Source organism: Eriocheir sinensis, chromosome 27 (genome assembly GCF_024679095.1).
Source record: "Eriocheir sinensis breed Jianghai 21 chromosome 27, ASM2467909v1, whole genome shotgun sequence".
Classification (NCBI taxonomy): domain Eukaryota; kingdom Metazoa; phylum Arthropoda; class Malacostraca; order Decapoda; family Varunidae; genus Eriocheir; species Eriocheir sinensis.
The window spans coordinates 19,568,414-19,583,232 of NC_066535.1; the positions used below are offsets into that span (position 1 = coordinate 19,568,414).

Consider the following 14,819-nt stretch of genomic DNA (forward strand, 5'->3'; position numbering starts at 1 on the left):
CATTTAATTCTGCATGTTTTCACATATAAAATGATGATTATGCTGAGTTTATGGCTGAAAGCTTGTTATATTCAATAGCGACATTTGAAATTTGGCGAGCGGCGATCTCGATACGGCGCAGGGTGTTGTTAAGGTTTTCATTATCAGTTATCGGTTATCGGAATAAGGTTTTCTGTTATCGTGCCCTGCTATGGCGGAGACGCTGTCTTTCTCCTCAGTCTGAAGCTAGCCAGCACTGTGAGTGGAACGTTTCTCTGGAATACACACACTGCATTTTGACCCCTACTATGGCACCCAAGCATCCTTCCACCTCGTCCAGTGACATAAGAACATAGGAGTCTGCACGAAGCAGCTCCTCTGAACCTTGGCTCCCGTGTATCTAACCCTACCTAATATCGCTGTCCATGACGCATCAACAAAGTGATGGTGGTGAGTGTTTTTGTTGTGTCAGTGACTTACAAATGTAATGTAGCAATTCTTTCTTTAGAAAACTTTTACTTAACCCGGTGGTGGCAGGGATCATGTTTCTTAATGGTCCCTCCAAGCAAGAAAAATGAGAAAAAATCACCCCTCACACAAACCATTTCATATTATATGTCAAAGCATTTGTGATCAGTTTGTGTGTGTTACTTTCCTCTCTGTCAAAGGCTGTAAAATAAGGCAAAAAGTAAGCAGAAAAATATATATCTACCCTTGCAGGTGAAAATATAGCCTGTTAGCTTTTGAGACCAAACCATGTAGTGAGCCTCCTCCTCCCTCCCTGCTGGCTAGGCTTCCTTTTAATATGTATTTCCATTACATGATGCGGCCAATATTAGGAGTCTTTTTCACACCAATATTTACTGTATAATGATGACTTGACTCCTGCATTAGCACCGGTGAGTGAGTTAGGGGCTTAAGGAACTTTGATGCCAGGATTGGAGGTGACTTATTCCTGGGTTTAAACTTATACAAAATCAGGTTAGCAACATGTCTGTGGTAAGTCCCTTGTACAATAAGAAATATTACTTTCCTCTCTGTCAAGGGCTGAATAAATAAATCAAATTAATCTAACTATATTATAAAGCAAAACCAATCTTGCATGCATAATATGTATCCAGTGTGTAGTAAGCACTTTGGGAAACATATATCATGCACCCTATGCTTAACCCTGCGGGGATCATGTTTCACCCGGTAGCAGAGACGGGCCAAATTTGTGGCTTTACCGTGTAGTGTTAACGTAATAAATTTGTGGCTTTGCCGTGTAGCAGCAACGGACAAATTTGTGGTTTTACCGTAGCAGCAACGGGCCAAATTTGTGGCTTTACCGTGTAGCAGATACGGGCCAAATTTGTGGCTTTACCGTGTAGCAGCAACGGGCCAAATTTGTGCCATGATTTAAACCCCCCAAAATAGATGATGTGTAAACTGATCACAAATGCTTTGATATGTATTATGAAATGGTTTGTGTGAGGGATGATTTTTTCTCATTTTTCTCGCTTGGGGGGACAATTAACAAACATTATCCCTGCTGCTACCGGTTTATGAAACCTGATCCCCGCTGCTACCACCACCACTGGGTTAAACGGCCTTTCCCTCTACGCAAGGGGAGGTAGTGAACATTTTACAACACAATGGGTTACTAAGGAGCTGAACATTTTACAGCTCAATATAACGGGTTCACCCTTTGGGGGCTTCATGGGGGGGTAATGAAGGCAGGGCAGGAAGTGAGTAGAGAAAGCTTACCTATTTCTCCAAGCTGCTGAAAAGCTTGTTGGTGAAGAATTAGTTGTCGGTGAAGAGATTGTTGTTGAGGTGAGGAGTGCCCTGTGTTATGGAACCCCTAGGCACTGCTACACCAACCTGCAAATATGTGTCCACTCTCAAAGTCTTGTACCAGGAAAAGACAGCATGGGATAATATATTATAAATCTCTCTCTCTATCAAGGGCTGTATAATTAAGATAATTAATTGATACTCTCTCTCTCATATTTGTTTTTTACATACTCTTTCTTCCTACCCTCCCCCTCTCTATCTCTCCCCTCATATAAATCTATACATACAGCCAGGCCTATACTTTGAGGCAGTGCCAACATTGCCAGACTGTTGTATTCAGCCTCTTATATTTACTGACTTCCAACACAAAATCGTTCTTCTGTCCCCAATAACGAGATTCATTTATATTTATCATTAGCCCGGCGGTGGTAGCAGGTGAAAGTGGAAAGTTTTGTTTAGTGGACGCCGCAACATCTGTGGTCATATGCCGAGAGAGACAGAAGGGCAAGGAATTATAAGAAGGAACAGATCCCAGGAGACGGGACACAACCCCCGATTAATACCTGGTACACTGCTGGGTGGACAGGGGCGTAGGGTATTGGAAAAGCCGCCCAAATTTTTCCACTCCACCCAGGAATCGAACCCGGGCTCTCTCGGTTGTGAGCCGAGTGTGCTAACCACTGAACCACGAAGCCCCATAGGGCTGCATGCGGGTGATCACACTAAACTCAGCGATGTGTTTGAAAGCTGAAGCAGTCCGCTGGAGACCTTGCTCTTAGTGTGAAGGGGGAAGGGAGGGGGGGTCAGTTTATTTAGTTATCAGGTAGTTTAGTTAGCTATAGTCCATGGACTCTTAACTTGAGCCCTGTGGCTTGGCCCGGGGAACCTCCCCATTGTTTACAGACCTAGCGATGACCTGTGATCTGTTATGTTAGCTATTTATGGAGTACATATACAGTCAAACCTCGATTTACGAGTTTAATTCATTCAAGAATATTGCTCGCACACCAAAACACTCGAAAACCAAAACGAATTTCCCCATTGAAATTAATGTAAATCCATTAATGTGTCTCATATCTCAAAAAAACTATTTACGTAAGAACCATCTTACATGTTATTTTTTACAGAATTGACGTTATCTTACTAACAAGTAGAGATGATAAAGATATGAAACACAAGTCAAAGTGTTACGGTTGTTTCGGAGACTCCCGCAACCGCTGGCCATGCTTGAGGTGCAGGCTTCGCCCCAGGGTTTAGCAGGTGGTTCCCCTATTCTCAGGGCACCGGAACTACACCCGACCACCAACGTGAAGCTAACTCGACATATCGTCCGAGATGGAGGGTGAACGAGTCAGTCACGTCCAGGAGGGCATACAAGATACCTCTCCATTAACATGAGTTGCAATAGCAATGATATTAATGACAATGATAATAATTACAAGATAATTTAATACTACGCTATTCTAACCTAAAACTTATTCAAACCTAGCCATACTTTTTTTTTTTCCTTACCTCCCTCGGCTGGGCCTGGTGGTGGGCCCAAGCCGGCAAGTGTTTATAGCGGCCCCATCTATTCTTGGCTCGTGCTGTCTTGCTTTCCCTTGGACAGTCCCATACAGTCCAGGATGATGGTGGTGGTCTTCAGGACAAGTAGTCTGTGGCCACTCACCAGGTGGCAGTGGCGGATTCAACCCCTCATCATCCATGACGCGGCGAACACAGGACCGGCACGCTAACCACTCAGCCACCGTCTCCTTCCCCAGCCTGTGTTCCGACGCCAAATATGCAAAAAGTAAAAACATATGCTTCAATGTGTCATCCCAGACTATATATAAAGAGAATTAAATCTAAGTCATCCTAACCTAACCAAACTTTAATGAAACTAATCTAGCCTTAGCAAGCCACTGACAAAACAATATAAACAAATATATCTCCAGGTGTGTCCCCCCCAAGACCATATATTTTGAGAATTAAATCTAAGCTATCCTAACCTGCCCAAACTTGCTGAGCTATCCTAACAAGACCTAACTTAACCCGGTAGCAACAAGGGCCCAAATTTGTGGCTTTACAGTGTACCAGCGACGGGCCAAATTCTTGCCATGATATGTAACTTGATATATTAAGAAGGATATACGTAAACCCCACCATCAACCATTAGGATCAACAGGGAAGAAGCCTACAGTGATGATTTTTTTCTCATTTTTCTCGCTTAGAGGGAAGGGCCTTTAACCCAGTGGAAGCAGCAGGGATCATGTTTCTTAATGGTCCCTCCAAGCGAGAAAATGGAAAAAAATCACCCCTCACACAAACCATTTCATATTATATATAAAGCATTTGTGATCAGATTATGTATCATCTATTTTGGGGGGTTTATATCATGGCACAAATTTGGCCCATCGCTGCTACACGATAAAGCCACAAATTTGGCCCGTCGCTGCTACATGATAAAGCCACAAATTTGGCCCGTCACTGCTACACGGTAAAGACACAAATTTGGCCCGTCGCTGCTACACGGTAAAGACACAAATTTGGCCTGTCGCTGCTACACGGTAAAGACACAAATTTGGCCCGTCACTGGTACACGGTAAAGACACAAATTTGGCCCGTCGCTGCTACATGGTAGCCACAAATTTGGCCCGTCGCTGCTATATGGTAAAGACACAGGTTTGGCCCATCGCTGCTACATGGTAAAGCCACAAATTTGGCCTGTCACTGCTACACGGTAAAGACACAAATTTGACCCATCGCTGCTACCAAGTTAAGAAACATGATCCCCACAGCTACCGGGTTAACCGTACCTGCCGTGCGCTCTACTACCACAATGAAATAAAACAAATATATACTGTGTTGCACCCCAAGACAATATTTTAAGAGGCGGAGAGTATGGAGATGACCGTAGCCACCTCTCCCGCCAGTGACATCAACGGCAGTGTGGTGAGAGGCCTATCCTGCCTATATATCCTAAACAAGTGGGTGTTATTCCAGAAAAAACACCCAAGTATCATCACTTCACACTTATTTATATATTCAAGGGCTGAAAAATATCGGAAACATTAACAAAAACAATGCCCGGTCAGCACTAAGTTATCCTAACCTTGGATAACTTAGATTTTAACATAACCTCCTGTGAGAGCAAGATAAAAATTGACAGACAAAATAGGTCAATTCCGGCCCTTACGGTACCATGAGCAGACCTCTAGAATAACACCCGATGGTCTAGGATAAAAAAGTTGGAAAATTTCATTTAGTTGGCGCAACATCTGTGGTCATATGCCGGAGAGAGACAGAAGGGGAAGGAATTATAGGAACACAAAGGAACACAAAGGAAGAACAAACAACAGCAGACCTGCTGGTCCTTACGAGGTTGTTTGTGACAAGCTACACTAACTATCTAATCAAAGGTGGAAGATGAAGGACAGCAAAGGCGAAGGCTCCTCCCCACCCCCCCATCCCTCCAGCCAAAGCTGGCAGGAAAGGAAAAGAACCATGCAGCATGGAAAAACTGCATGGAATTTATGTAGGAAAGAGGAAGGAACTACCATTACTGCTACCACTAACCGGGCAATAAAAGTGGACAAGGACACAAGTATTCGAAAGAACTTAACGTTATTTCGACAATGAGTAATATCTTAGTTGCTGGTTGTATTCAAAACACTTGTCTAATCTATTCTTGAAGGCCGTAACTGTTGTACTATCAACGACATCACAAGGTAGAGAGTTCCAAACATTAACAACTCGATTGAAGAAGAAGTTTTTAGCTTCAAAGGACGAGAATCTCTTACCACTTATCTTCAAATTGTGATTTCTTCTTGTTCTATTTGATCGATCAATTGTAAAGTAATCTTCCGCATTAATATCACTGAGTCCTTTGAACATTTTAAACACTTCTATTAGATCGCCTCGCATTCTTCGTTTTGATAGGCTGAATAAATATACTTTTTTAAGCCTTTGTTCATATGACAAATTTCTCAACCTAGGAATCATCTTTGTTACTCCTCGTTGGACCCGTTCCAACTTTTCTATGTCTTTTCTTTAGTAGGGAGACCAAAACTGTACACCACTCTAGACGGGGTCGAACCAACGAATTATATAGTTTTAATATTACTTTTTTCCGATTTATTATTAAAGACTCGTCCGATGAAGCCAACCAATTTGTTTGCAGTTTTAACTACCTCTGAACAATGCTGACCGGGCTTTAAATCGCTTGATATAGTGATTCCAAGATCCTTTTCTTTACTTACTGCAGAAAGTTGTTGGCCATTCATTACGTACCGAACGCGATTGTTATTTTTTCCGATGTGCAACACTTTACATTTCTCAACGTTAAATTTAATTTGCCATTGACTGGCCCAACGTGCAAGTCGATCTCAATCTGATTGTTATGCTTCTTCGTCGAGTGTCGCAGTTACTTTACTAGCAATTTTTGTGTCATCAGCAAATTTTGATACTTTGCAAGTGAGCCCATCATCGATATCATTAACATAAATTAAGCAGAGCATGGGGCCAAGCACTGATCCTTGAGGTATGCCGCTTCTGACGTCGAGCCAGTTAGATGTAACACCATTTAGAACTACTCTCTGTTTCCGCTCAGAGAGCCAGTCCACAAGCCAATTGTGAATGTTACCCGAGATACCGTGCGCCAATAGTTTGCTGAGCAATCGTTGGTGGGGGACCTTATCAAATGCCTTTTGAAAATCCAGATATATGATATCTACTGATCTGCTTTCATTGAACACCTCAAAAATATAATGAAAAAAATCAAGTAAGTTAGTTAAACACGAACGTTTACTACGGAAGCCATGTTGCGAATTATTTATCATATTATTTTCTTCAAAAAATTTCACCATATTGTCGCGAATGATAGTCTCCATTAACTTACAAACAATCGATGTCAGGCTAATTGGTCGATAGTTTCCTGGATGAGACTTGTCCCCCTTTTTGAAAATTGGTGTGACATTTGCAAGTTTCCAATCTGACGGAACTTTTCCAGCTGTTAAAGATTTATTGAATATGATGGAATAGATAGGAATAGAATGGAATGGAAGGAAGAGAAGGGACAGGAAGGATGGGAATGGAAGGAAGGAAGGATGGGAATGGAAGGATGGGAAGGGAAAGGATTGGATGGGATGGGATGAGAAGGTAAGGGATGGAAGGGAAGGATGGGAAGGGAAGAGAAGGATGGGAAGGAAGAGAAGGGATGGGAAGGAAGGAAGGGAAGGAATGGGAAGGAAAAGGAAGGGATGGAAAGGAAGGGTTGGGAAAGGAAGGAAAGGAAGGGAAAGGATTGGATGGGATGGGATGAGAAGGTAAGGATGGAAGGGAAGGAAGGGATGGAAGGATGAGAAGGATGGAAGGGAAGAGAAGGGATGGGAAGGAAGAGAAGGGATGGGATGGGAAGGAAGAGAGGGTTAGGGAAGGGAGGGAAGGGAAGGAAGGAAGGGAAGGAAGGAAGTTAAGGAAGAGAAAGGTTAGGAAGGGAAGGGATGGAAGGGGAAGAGAAGGGATAGGAAGGGAAGGGATGGAAAGGAAGGCATGGGAAGGGATGGGATGGGAAGAAATGGAGTATGATATTCCCAAACACACACACACACACACACATATACACTCACTCACCCACCCAGATACATACATATTCAAAGTGTGTGTGTGTGTGTGTGTGTGTGTGTGTGTGTGTTATGCTCCTGAGACTTCCATATAGTTGTGTGTCACTTTCATGAGGTGCTTTTCCTACTAGTGTTTTTAGGGCGAGTCCATTCAAGGCACCTGTGTACCACCCCATACAAGCTCGAAGTCTTGACAAATGTGTGTTTCTTTAGCTTCATGGTACAGAGGAAGGGTCACACTACCACCAGGGTCATAAACTACCCAAGGAGATGCCCCAAACTCCTATGAAAGTCTTGACAAATGTGTGTTTTTAGGTTCATGGTACAGAGGAAGGGTCACACTACCTCCAGGGTCATAAAACTACCCAAGGAGATGCCCCAAACTCCTATGAAAGTCTTGACAAATGTGTGTTTTTAGCTTCATGGTACAGAAGAAGGGTCACACTACCACCAGGGTAAAAAAATAATCCTGGAAATGCTCACAACTCCTACGAAAGCCTTGTCAAATATGTGTTCTTGGACGAGAAAATGTCTTATAATACGACCCTAAGAGCCACCTTGCCACCAGGGTCTGACCACCAACTGACTCCAAACCAACCCACCTCTCTTTGAACCCAGTCATGATTAGGACCACCCTAAATATGGCAGGGACTTCACTATTCTGTACAACTGCTCCCACAACATGTCACGCTTGATGGCAGAGTCCCTTTTCATATGACAACTCTGCCCCGCACTGTGACCTGACATTGTACCGAGGGCAGCTGTGTGGCAGGAACTAACAGGAAGGAGAGAAGACTGAGAGCTGGAAATGGAAATAAAAAAGACCGAGAATTTTGCACAAAAGGAACAATTGCAGGAAGAAAATTGGTGCAAGAAGATGAACAAGGAAAATAGTTATAAAGTTAACAACACTCACCATTTGATTCCTGTGTGTCCCTTCATCCTCCTCCTCCTCCTCCTCTTGTTCTTCCTCCTCTTCTTATGTCTGCAAATTAAGTTAGGAATGAGAACTGTATAAACACTGAGTCAGGCAGAAGTATGGGGCCATCCAGTCCCCATTAAAGCTAATGATACATATATGGAAAAATTAACATCTATATATAGTGAGAGTTATCACCTTCATATCACAGGTAAAACTCCAGAAATACACCCACCAACTACCAGTGACAATGGAGCAGTGCAAAGCCTGCCCCATTTTTACCAAGGCAACCTGACCAAATCTAACCTAACCATTGAGTAAATAGAACGTTAAATGGTAAAAAGCGCTCAAAATAACGGAAAAGATGAGTAAAAAGATGAATTAATCTAACCTAACCACATCTGATTTCTGGAATAACACCCAAATAGTTAGGGATAAATGTCAAAATAATTAGGCTACCCTTTCTTCAATAATCCCTTAATGATAACAGAAATACTCTAACCTATCACTGCCGCTGCCGATGTCAATGGAGGTGGAATTGGTGGAGTGGACATGGCAGACCCCAGTCACTGCTGAGGGTCTAACACCATCATCACCACCACCACCATCAACACTGCCATCACCACCACCACCACCACCATCACTGCCATCACCACCATCACCACCACCACCACCATCACCACCACCATCATCACCACCACCACCATCAACACTGCCATCACCATCACCACCACCACCATCACCACCATCAACTCACCACCACCACCGTCATCACCACCAACACCTGTCACCACCGCTGTCATCACCACCAACACCTGTCACCACCGCCGCCATCACCACCAACACCTGTCACCACCGCCTTCATCACCACAAACACCTGTCACCACTGCCGTCATCACCACCGCCGTCATCACCACCACCACCATCACCACCGCCGTCATCACCACCACCACCATCACCACCGCCGTCATCACCACCGCCGTCATCACCACCACCACCATCACCACCGCCGTCATCACCACCACCACCATCACCGCCGCCATCACCACCACCACCATCACCACCGCCGTCATCACCACCGCCGTCATCACCACCACCACCATCACCACCGCCGTCATCACCACCACCACCATCACCGCCGTCATCACCACCGCCGTCATCACCACCACCACCATCACCGCCGCCATCACCACCACCACCACCATCACATGAAACAGATTTTCCAATTTTCCCCTATTTCCACGCCCTGATTTCCTGTCCCTGCACACTAAAATAAGGGCAAAGGATCCACCTACCTTCCCACAGCATGGCGCTTCCTGGCACTTTATAATAACCTAAAAAAACAAGAAAAATACAGCGCTGTGTCGGCAGCCTTCACAGACGACAGGGAAAATGGAGGCCGTGACGTCATCATAGTGTTGGAACTTTAATACACGACAACCTTAGAACTTGACGACGGATAAATAGAGCAAGTTCACTGGTAAAAACACGCTCAAAATAACGGATAAGGGGAGACGAATAAGATCAGGGTATGCTATTAAGTATTAACGAAAGAAGAAAACGATACCCGAAGGGAAAGTTTGCATCAGTAAAGTCTTCAGAACACTTGAACTCGGGGCATAATAACGTGTTTAAGTGTGCAGGGTGACGTGGGTAAGTGTGGAAAAGTGTACAAAAGTGTGCAGAAGGATATGAGAAGCGAGACAGAGCGGGGAAGGTCAAAATATTAATAATTTACTCTTCCTTCTCTCTCTCTCTCTCTATTGTCTATTTCTTTCTCGTAGTAGTAGTAGTAGTAGTAGTAGTAGACTGGACCAATTTTTTCTTCATCAACGTTGTAGTGCGAGGATGGACTAAGCTTAATTAAGGTGACCTTTCTGAGACAAAATCCGGGGACATTTTCGGTGGATCCGAGGCTTAAAAACTTCCAAATGTAGCGTTTTTGTCACTGAAAAACCAAAACGGGGACACTGCCGGGCTTAGTACCATTCATGGAGCAGCATTCAAAAGTCTCTCACCCTATTTGGTTGATTGATTGATAGTTTATTGTTGCAAGTAAAAAAATAAAGGAGAAGGGAGTTCCTTAGCTATATACACTGCGCCGAGGTCCACAACTATATATACGTAGAGTTTGCTCAACATTTTCGTGTTCTTTTTATCTTTGAGTCACAGTGAAAACCGGGGACAGGTCACTGAAAACGGGAACGTCTGGTCACCCTAAATAAGCTTCCTGCCTTCCTTCAGTGGTCCAGTGTTACACGACTGACTCCTTGAAAAACAAGCTCGGCCGTGTATTTCCTCAACTCAATATTAACTATATAGAAATGCAACGTTCTGGAGCCATCGGATTAACGTAGAATCACTTAGGTTTAAGGACAGACTACCTATGTCTGGACCATGGGGTCTGTGTGGTCTGATTTTCTATGTAAATCTATGTAAATTTAAATCCACACAGCTCCGGTAGCTATGACGTAATGTTTAAATCTCCGCTTACCCAATCAGCTGATCGGTCACCTCAGCGCGTACACTACTGATATATCGTTTCCGGAGTCATCACACTCGTACAGAACATGTTTATTGCATGACTTGACCTGACCTAGCATACCGAGACACAGGGATGGATGAAATTCTCTAATATATAAACTTACGAGAAAATAACAAGTTTTTTTCTCTCAGAATGGCAACACCCCCGCCAATAGACTCGATCGCTCGCCATATATAATTCTTCCGCCTCGTCATTTTTTTTTTTTCAGCTTTCTCGTCCCCTGCATGCATGATGGTTAATGTTGTACTTAACGGCAACATCAATAAGGGCTGATATCATATTAAGCCGTGCTGGGAAGAGAGAGAGAGAGAGAGAGAGAGAGAGAGAGAGAGAGAGAGAGAGAGAGAGAGAGAGAGAGAGAGAGAGAGATGCTGACTTTAAATGCCGACTTCAAAAATGCTGACTGATTCTGGGCCATGAGTTTATTGACCTTATAACACAAATGCATGCTGACTTGAGGTACGTGTTGGCCGATCGACATGAAGGCTACTCAGCACTCAGCATAAGACTGATTTTCACTGCTGAACTAATTAACTATAAGAGATGAAGAACCCTTAGAATATATATCATTCTAGATCTCTTCCTTTCCTCTATGAAACACATAGGAATGTATAACTATCTCCTATAAGTCACCCTAAGGACCTTGCTCATGGTACAAGATACAGTAATGTCTTTGATAAACTAACTCAAAAGATGGACAATTGTAACCTATATGAGTGATAATATATATTGAACAAGCCCTCTTTCCATTATTTTTGCAGTATTAAGGAATATATATCCTTGCTCATGGTGAAAGATTGTGATATGTCTTTGATAAACTAAAAGATGGACAATTAAAATTTCCGAGGAGTATTATATATAAAACAGACCTCCCATCCATTGTTGAGTATATATATCAAGCTGCTAACTCATCCCTTGCTCATGGTAGAAGATTGTGATATGTCTTTGATAAACTAACTCAAAAGATGGACAATTGTGCCTGATATATATACTGAACAAGACCTCGATCCATTGTCTATGTAGTATTAAGGAATATATATCAAGCTGCTAACTCATCCCTTGCTCATGGTAGAAGATTGTGATATGTCTTTGATAAACTAACTCAAAAGATGGACAATTGTGCCTGATATATATATACTGAACAAGACCTCGATCCATTGTCTATGCAGTATTGAGGGATAGGTACATCAGTTTCCTAACTCACCCCTTGCTCATGGTATCTTCCTAAGGCATTGCTAGACTTGTTTTTATATGCCAAAGATTGAGTACATTAAGACCTTCTCAAAGTCTTACCCAAGAGTTAGTGCTTGATATAAAACTATGCTCATGATAATTAAGGCTTCACAAATGCTGACACTGCCCATGGGAAGACTTAATGTCAGGTAATTATCAAAACTAACACATAATTAATGGTTTTGATCCCCCAGAAAATAAGGTAGCTACTGGGGGGGTCTGGAAGAGGCTGATCGAGGGTCTGGGGCTTGAGCTAGGGGGCTTCAGGTAAGAGAAAATACATATAATTAATAGCTTGGACATCAATAATCTAGACCAACCCTTGCTTATGGTAGCTTTCCAAGGCATCGCTTATAGACTTTTTATAATATAGCAAAAATAGAGTACCATCAAGGCTTTCTCAGTCCAATTACTCAAGAATTAGTTCAGTGCTTGTTATAATATTGTTTTCTCGGCCAACCCTTGACAAGGCTATTAAAACTGTTCTTGACAATGCTAGTAATTATCTAACATATACTGGAACCCTTACTAATGTTACATAACAAAGTGGAGACTTAATTGCTGGGGATATTTGATTCATAGTTCCATATTAATTGTTTTTGCTCATTGGAAAGGTTAATTAAAATGTTACCGCCAGTATTATGCTAACACACTTGCTAGGTTAGGTTAGGTGACCAATTACTGGGGGCCTGAGGGTCTTAGGGCTGACATGGGAAGGGAAAACACTTATTTATAATGTCTTTGACCCCCAGAATAAAGGTAATTAGGAGCTGAGACTGGGGACTTGAGGGGGCTGGGTACATACTGTTTGGGCAGGTAAATCATTCTTCTACATCAATCCTCTGTTATTTTTAAGCTTAAGAACTTTGACTAAAAGCAGCTATGGACCTTCAACTGTAAGGACGTGGCAAATTCTATGAGTCTGAGGCCTTTTCAAGCACTCAAAATCTCTCTTTAAATAGTTTGGGGGAGATAATTCATTCCTTTACATCAAGCGTGTTATTTTTTAAGCTTGAGAACTTTGACTAAAAGCAGTGCTGGACCTTCAACTGTAGAGACATGGCAAATTCTATGTTTGAGGCCTTTTTAAATAGTCAAATCCCTTCTTATATGTTGTTTGAGGAGGTAATTAATTCTCCTATGAACTTCTTTGCCCCTCGAGATATTCCCCTCGCTCAATGTGATGCCTAAGAGCTTGTAAATATGTATACTAGTGCTAAGCTTTCAAGTATTAAAAATGGCAAATTCTGAGTGTACGAGGCCTTTTCAAAAGGTCAAATTCCCTCTTTAAATACTGTATGGAGAGGTAATTGATTCTCCTACATCAACCCTTGCTCAATGTGATGCTTTAAAGCTTGATATCTAGCCAGAACTAAGCTTTCAAGGGTTAAACATGGCAAATTCTGAGTGTACAGGACCTTTCCAAATAGTCAGTCTCTTTAAATACTGTATGGGGAAGTAATTGATTCTCCTACATCAACCCTTGCTCAATGTGATGCTTTAAAGCTTGATATCTAGCCAGAACTAAGCTTTCAAGGGTTAAACATGGCAAATTCTGAGTGTACGAAGCCTTTCCAAATAGTCAGTCTCTTTAAATACTGTATGGGGAAATAATTGATTCTCCTACATCAACCCTTGCTCAATGTGATGCTTTAGAGCTTGATATCTAGCCAGAACTAAGCTTTCAAGGGTTAAACATGGCAAATTCTGAGTGTACGAAGCCTTTTCATATAGTAAAGCTCTGTCCGACCCACCCACACATGCACTTTCCTCACCTGAGCATTGGCACCTTGTTATCAAATCAGTGTAGAAGGCAAAAACTATAAGCATTATGAGACAGGAGGAACACTAGCTGACCTGTAGACACAACCTTACATGTATTTCCCTATAAGTGGTTTCCAAGGGCCTGAGCTAAGCTGGGATAATCCTGTCACATTTTTATCCAAGACAGTGCTAGACCTCAATCCCCCCCCCCTATGGATGGGCTTGAGCTATAGGAAGAGGGAAAAAGATTAGGTTTTTAGCTTTGAACAGAAGAGGAGAAAGGTTATAATGAGGCATCTATCCACTGGCTGTGAAGATCTCACTCACTTTAAAATATTCCGCCCCCCAAAAATATACATACTGGGATCAGAAATCTATGTGGTTGCATCTATCCACTGGCTATGAGGGGTAAATTTCACTCACCAAAGGCCGCCGAGTGGCTTAACCCGGTAGCAGGGACGGGCCAAATTTGTGGCTTTACCGTGTAGCAGCGATGGGCCAAATTTGTGCCATGATTTGAACCCCCCAAAATAGATGATACATAAACTTATCACAAATGCTGATATATATTATTATGAAATGGTTTGTGTGAGTGATGATTTTTTCCCATTTTTCTCGCTTAGGGACCATTAAGAAACATGATCCCCACTGCTATCGGGTTAAAACTACCCACATGCTGTCCAGAAGACCACCTATCAACCCGGACTCTAGATTCTAGGATTAAAGATGAGCTCCGGGAGGGCAGCATGAGCCAATGCAATATGGCACCACTATAAACACTTGCCTGCACCAGAATGGGCTGGGCCGACCATCAGGCCCCACCGGGAAGAAGCCTTGGGCCGACCATCAGGATCCACTGGGAAGAAGCTTACCGGAGCAATAGGCCATGACGTAAAAAAAAAAAAACAAAAAAACAAAACAAAAAAAAAAAAACCATATTTGACAAGGCTTTCAGGGGAGTTACAGACAAGGGTGCTTTTATGACCCTTCCTCTGTACCA

The 14,819-nt window shown here is 42.7% G+C and overlaps 1 protein-coding gene across 13 annotated transcripts in view; it reads right to left on the reverse strand.

Moving 5' to 3' along the window:
- LOC127004258 (uncharacterized) overlaps positions 1-14,819 on the reverse strand; it is a 125,193-nt gene that overhangs the window by 33,067 nt on the left and 77,307 nt on the right. For 3 of the 13 annotated variants that reach the window (XR_007757726.1, XR_007757725.1, XR_007757727.1), the window contains exon 3: positions 3,268-3,519. The exons of 5 other annotated variants lie outside the window; for them this stretch is intronic. Coding sequence is in view for 1 of the 8 variants with exons in the window: in XM_050871826.1 (XP_050727783.1) it covers positions 2,319-2,454 (136 nt within the window). In the remaining 7 variants the exon portion in view is untranslated. Of the gene's footprint in view, positions 1-1,725; positions 1,843-2,318; positions 2,464-2,946; positions 3,069-3,267; positions 3,520-8,274; positions 8,297-14,819 lie in introns of those variants that run through there. 5 more of the 13 variants (XR_007757729.1, XR_007757730.1, XR_007757731.1 and 2 more) reach the window with 5 other exon arrangements.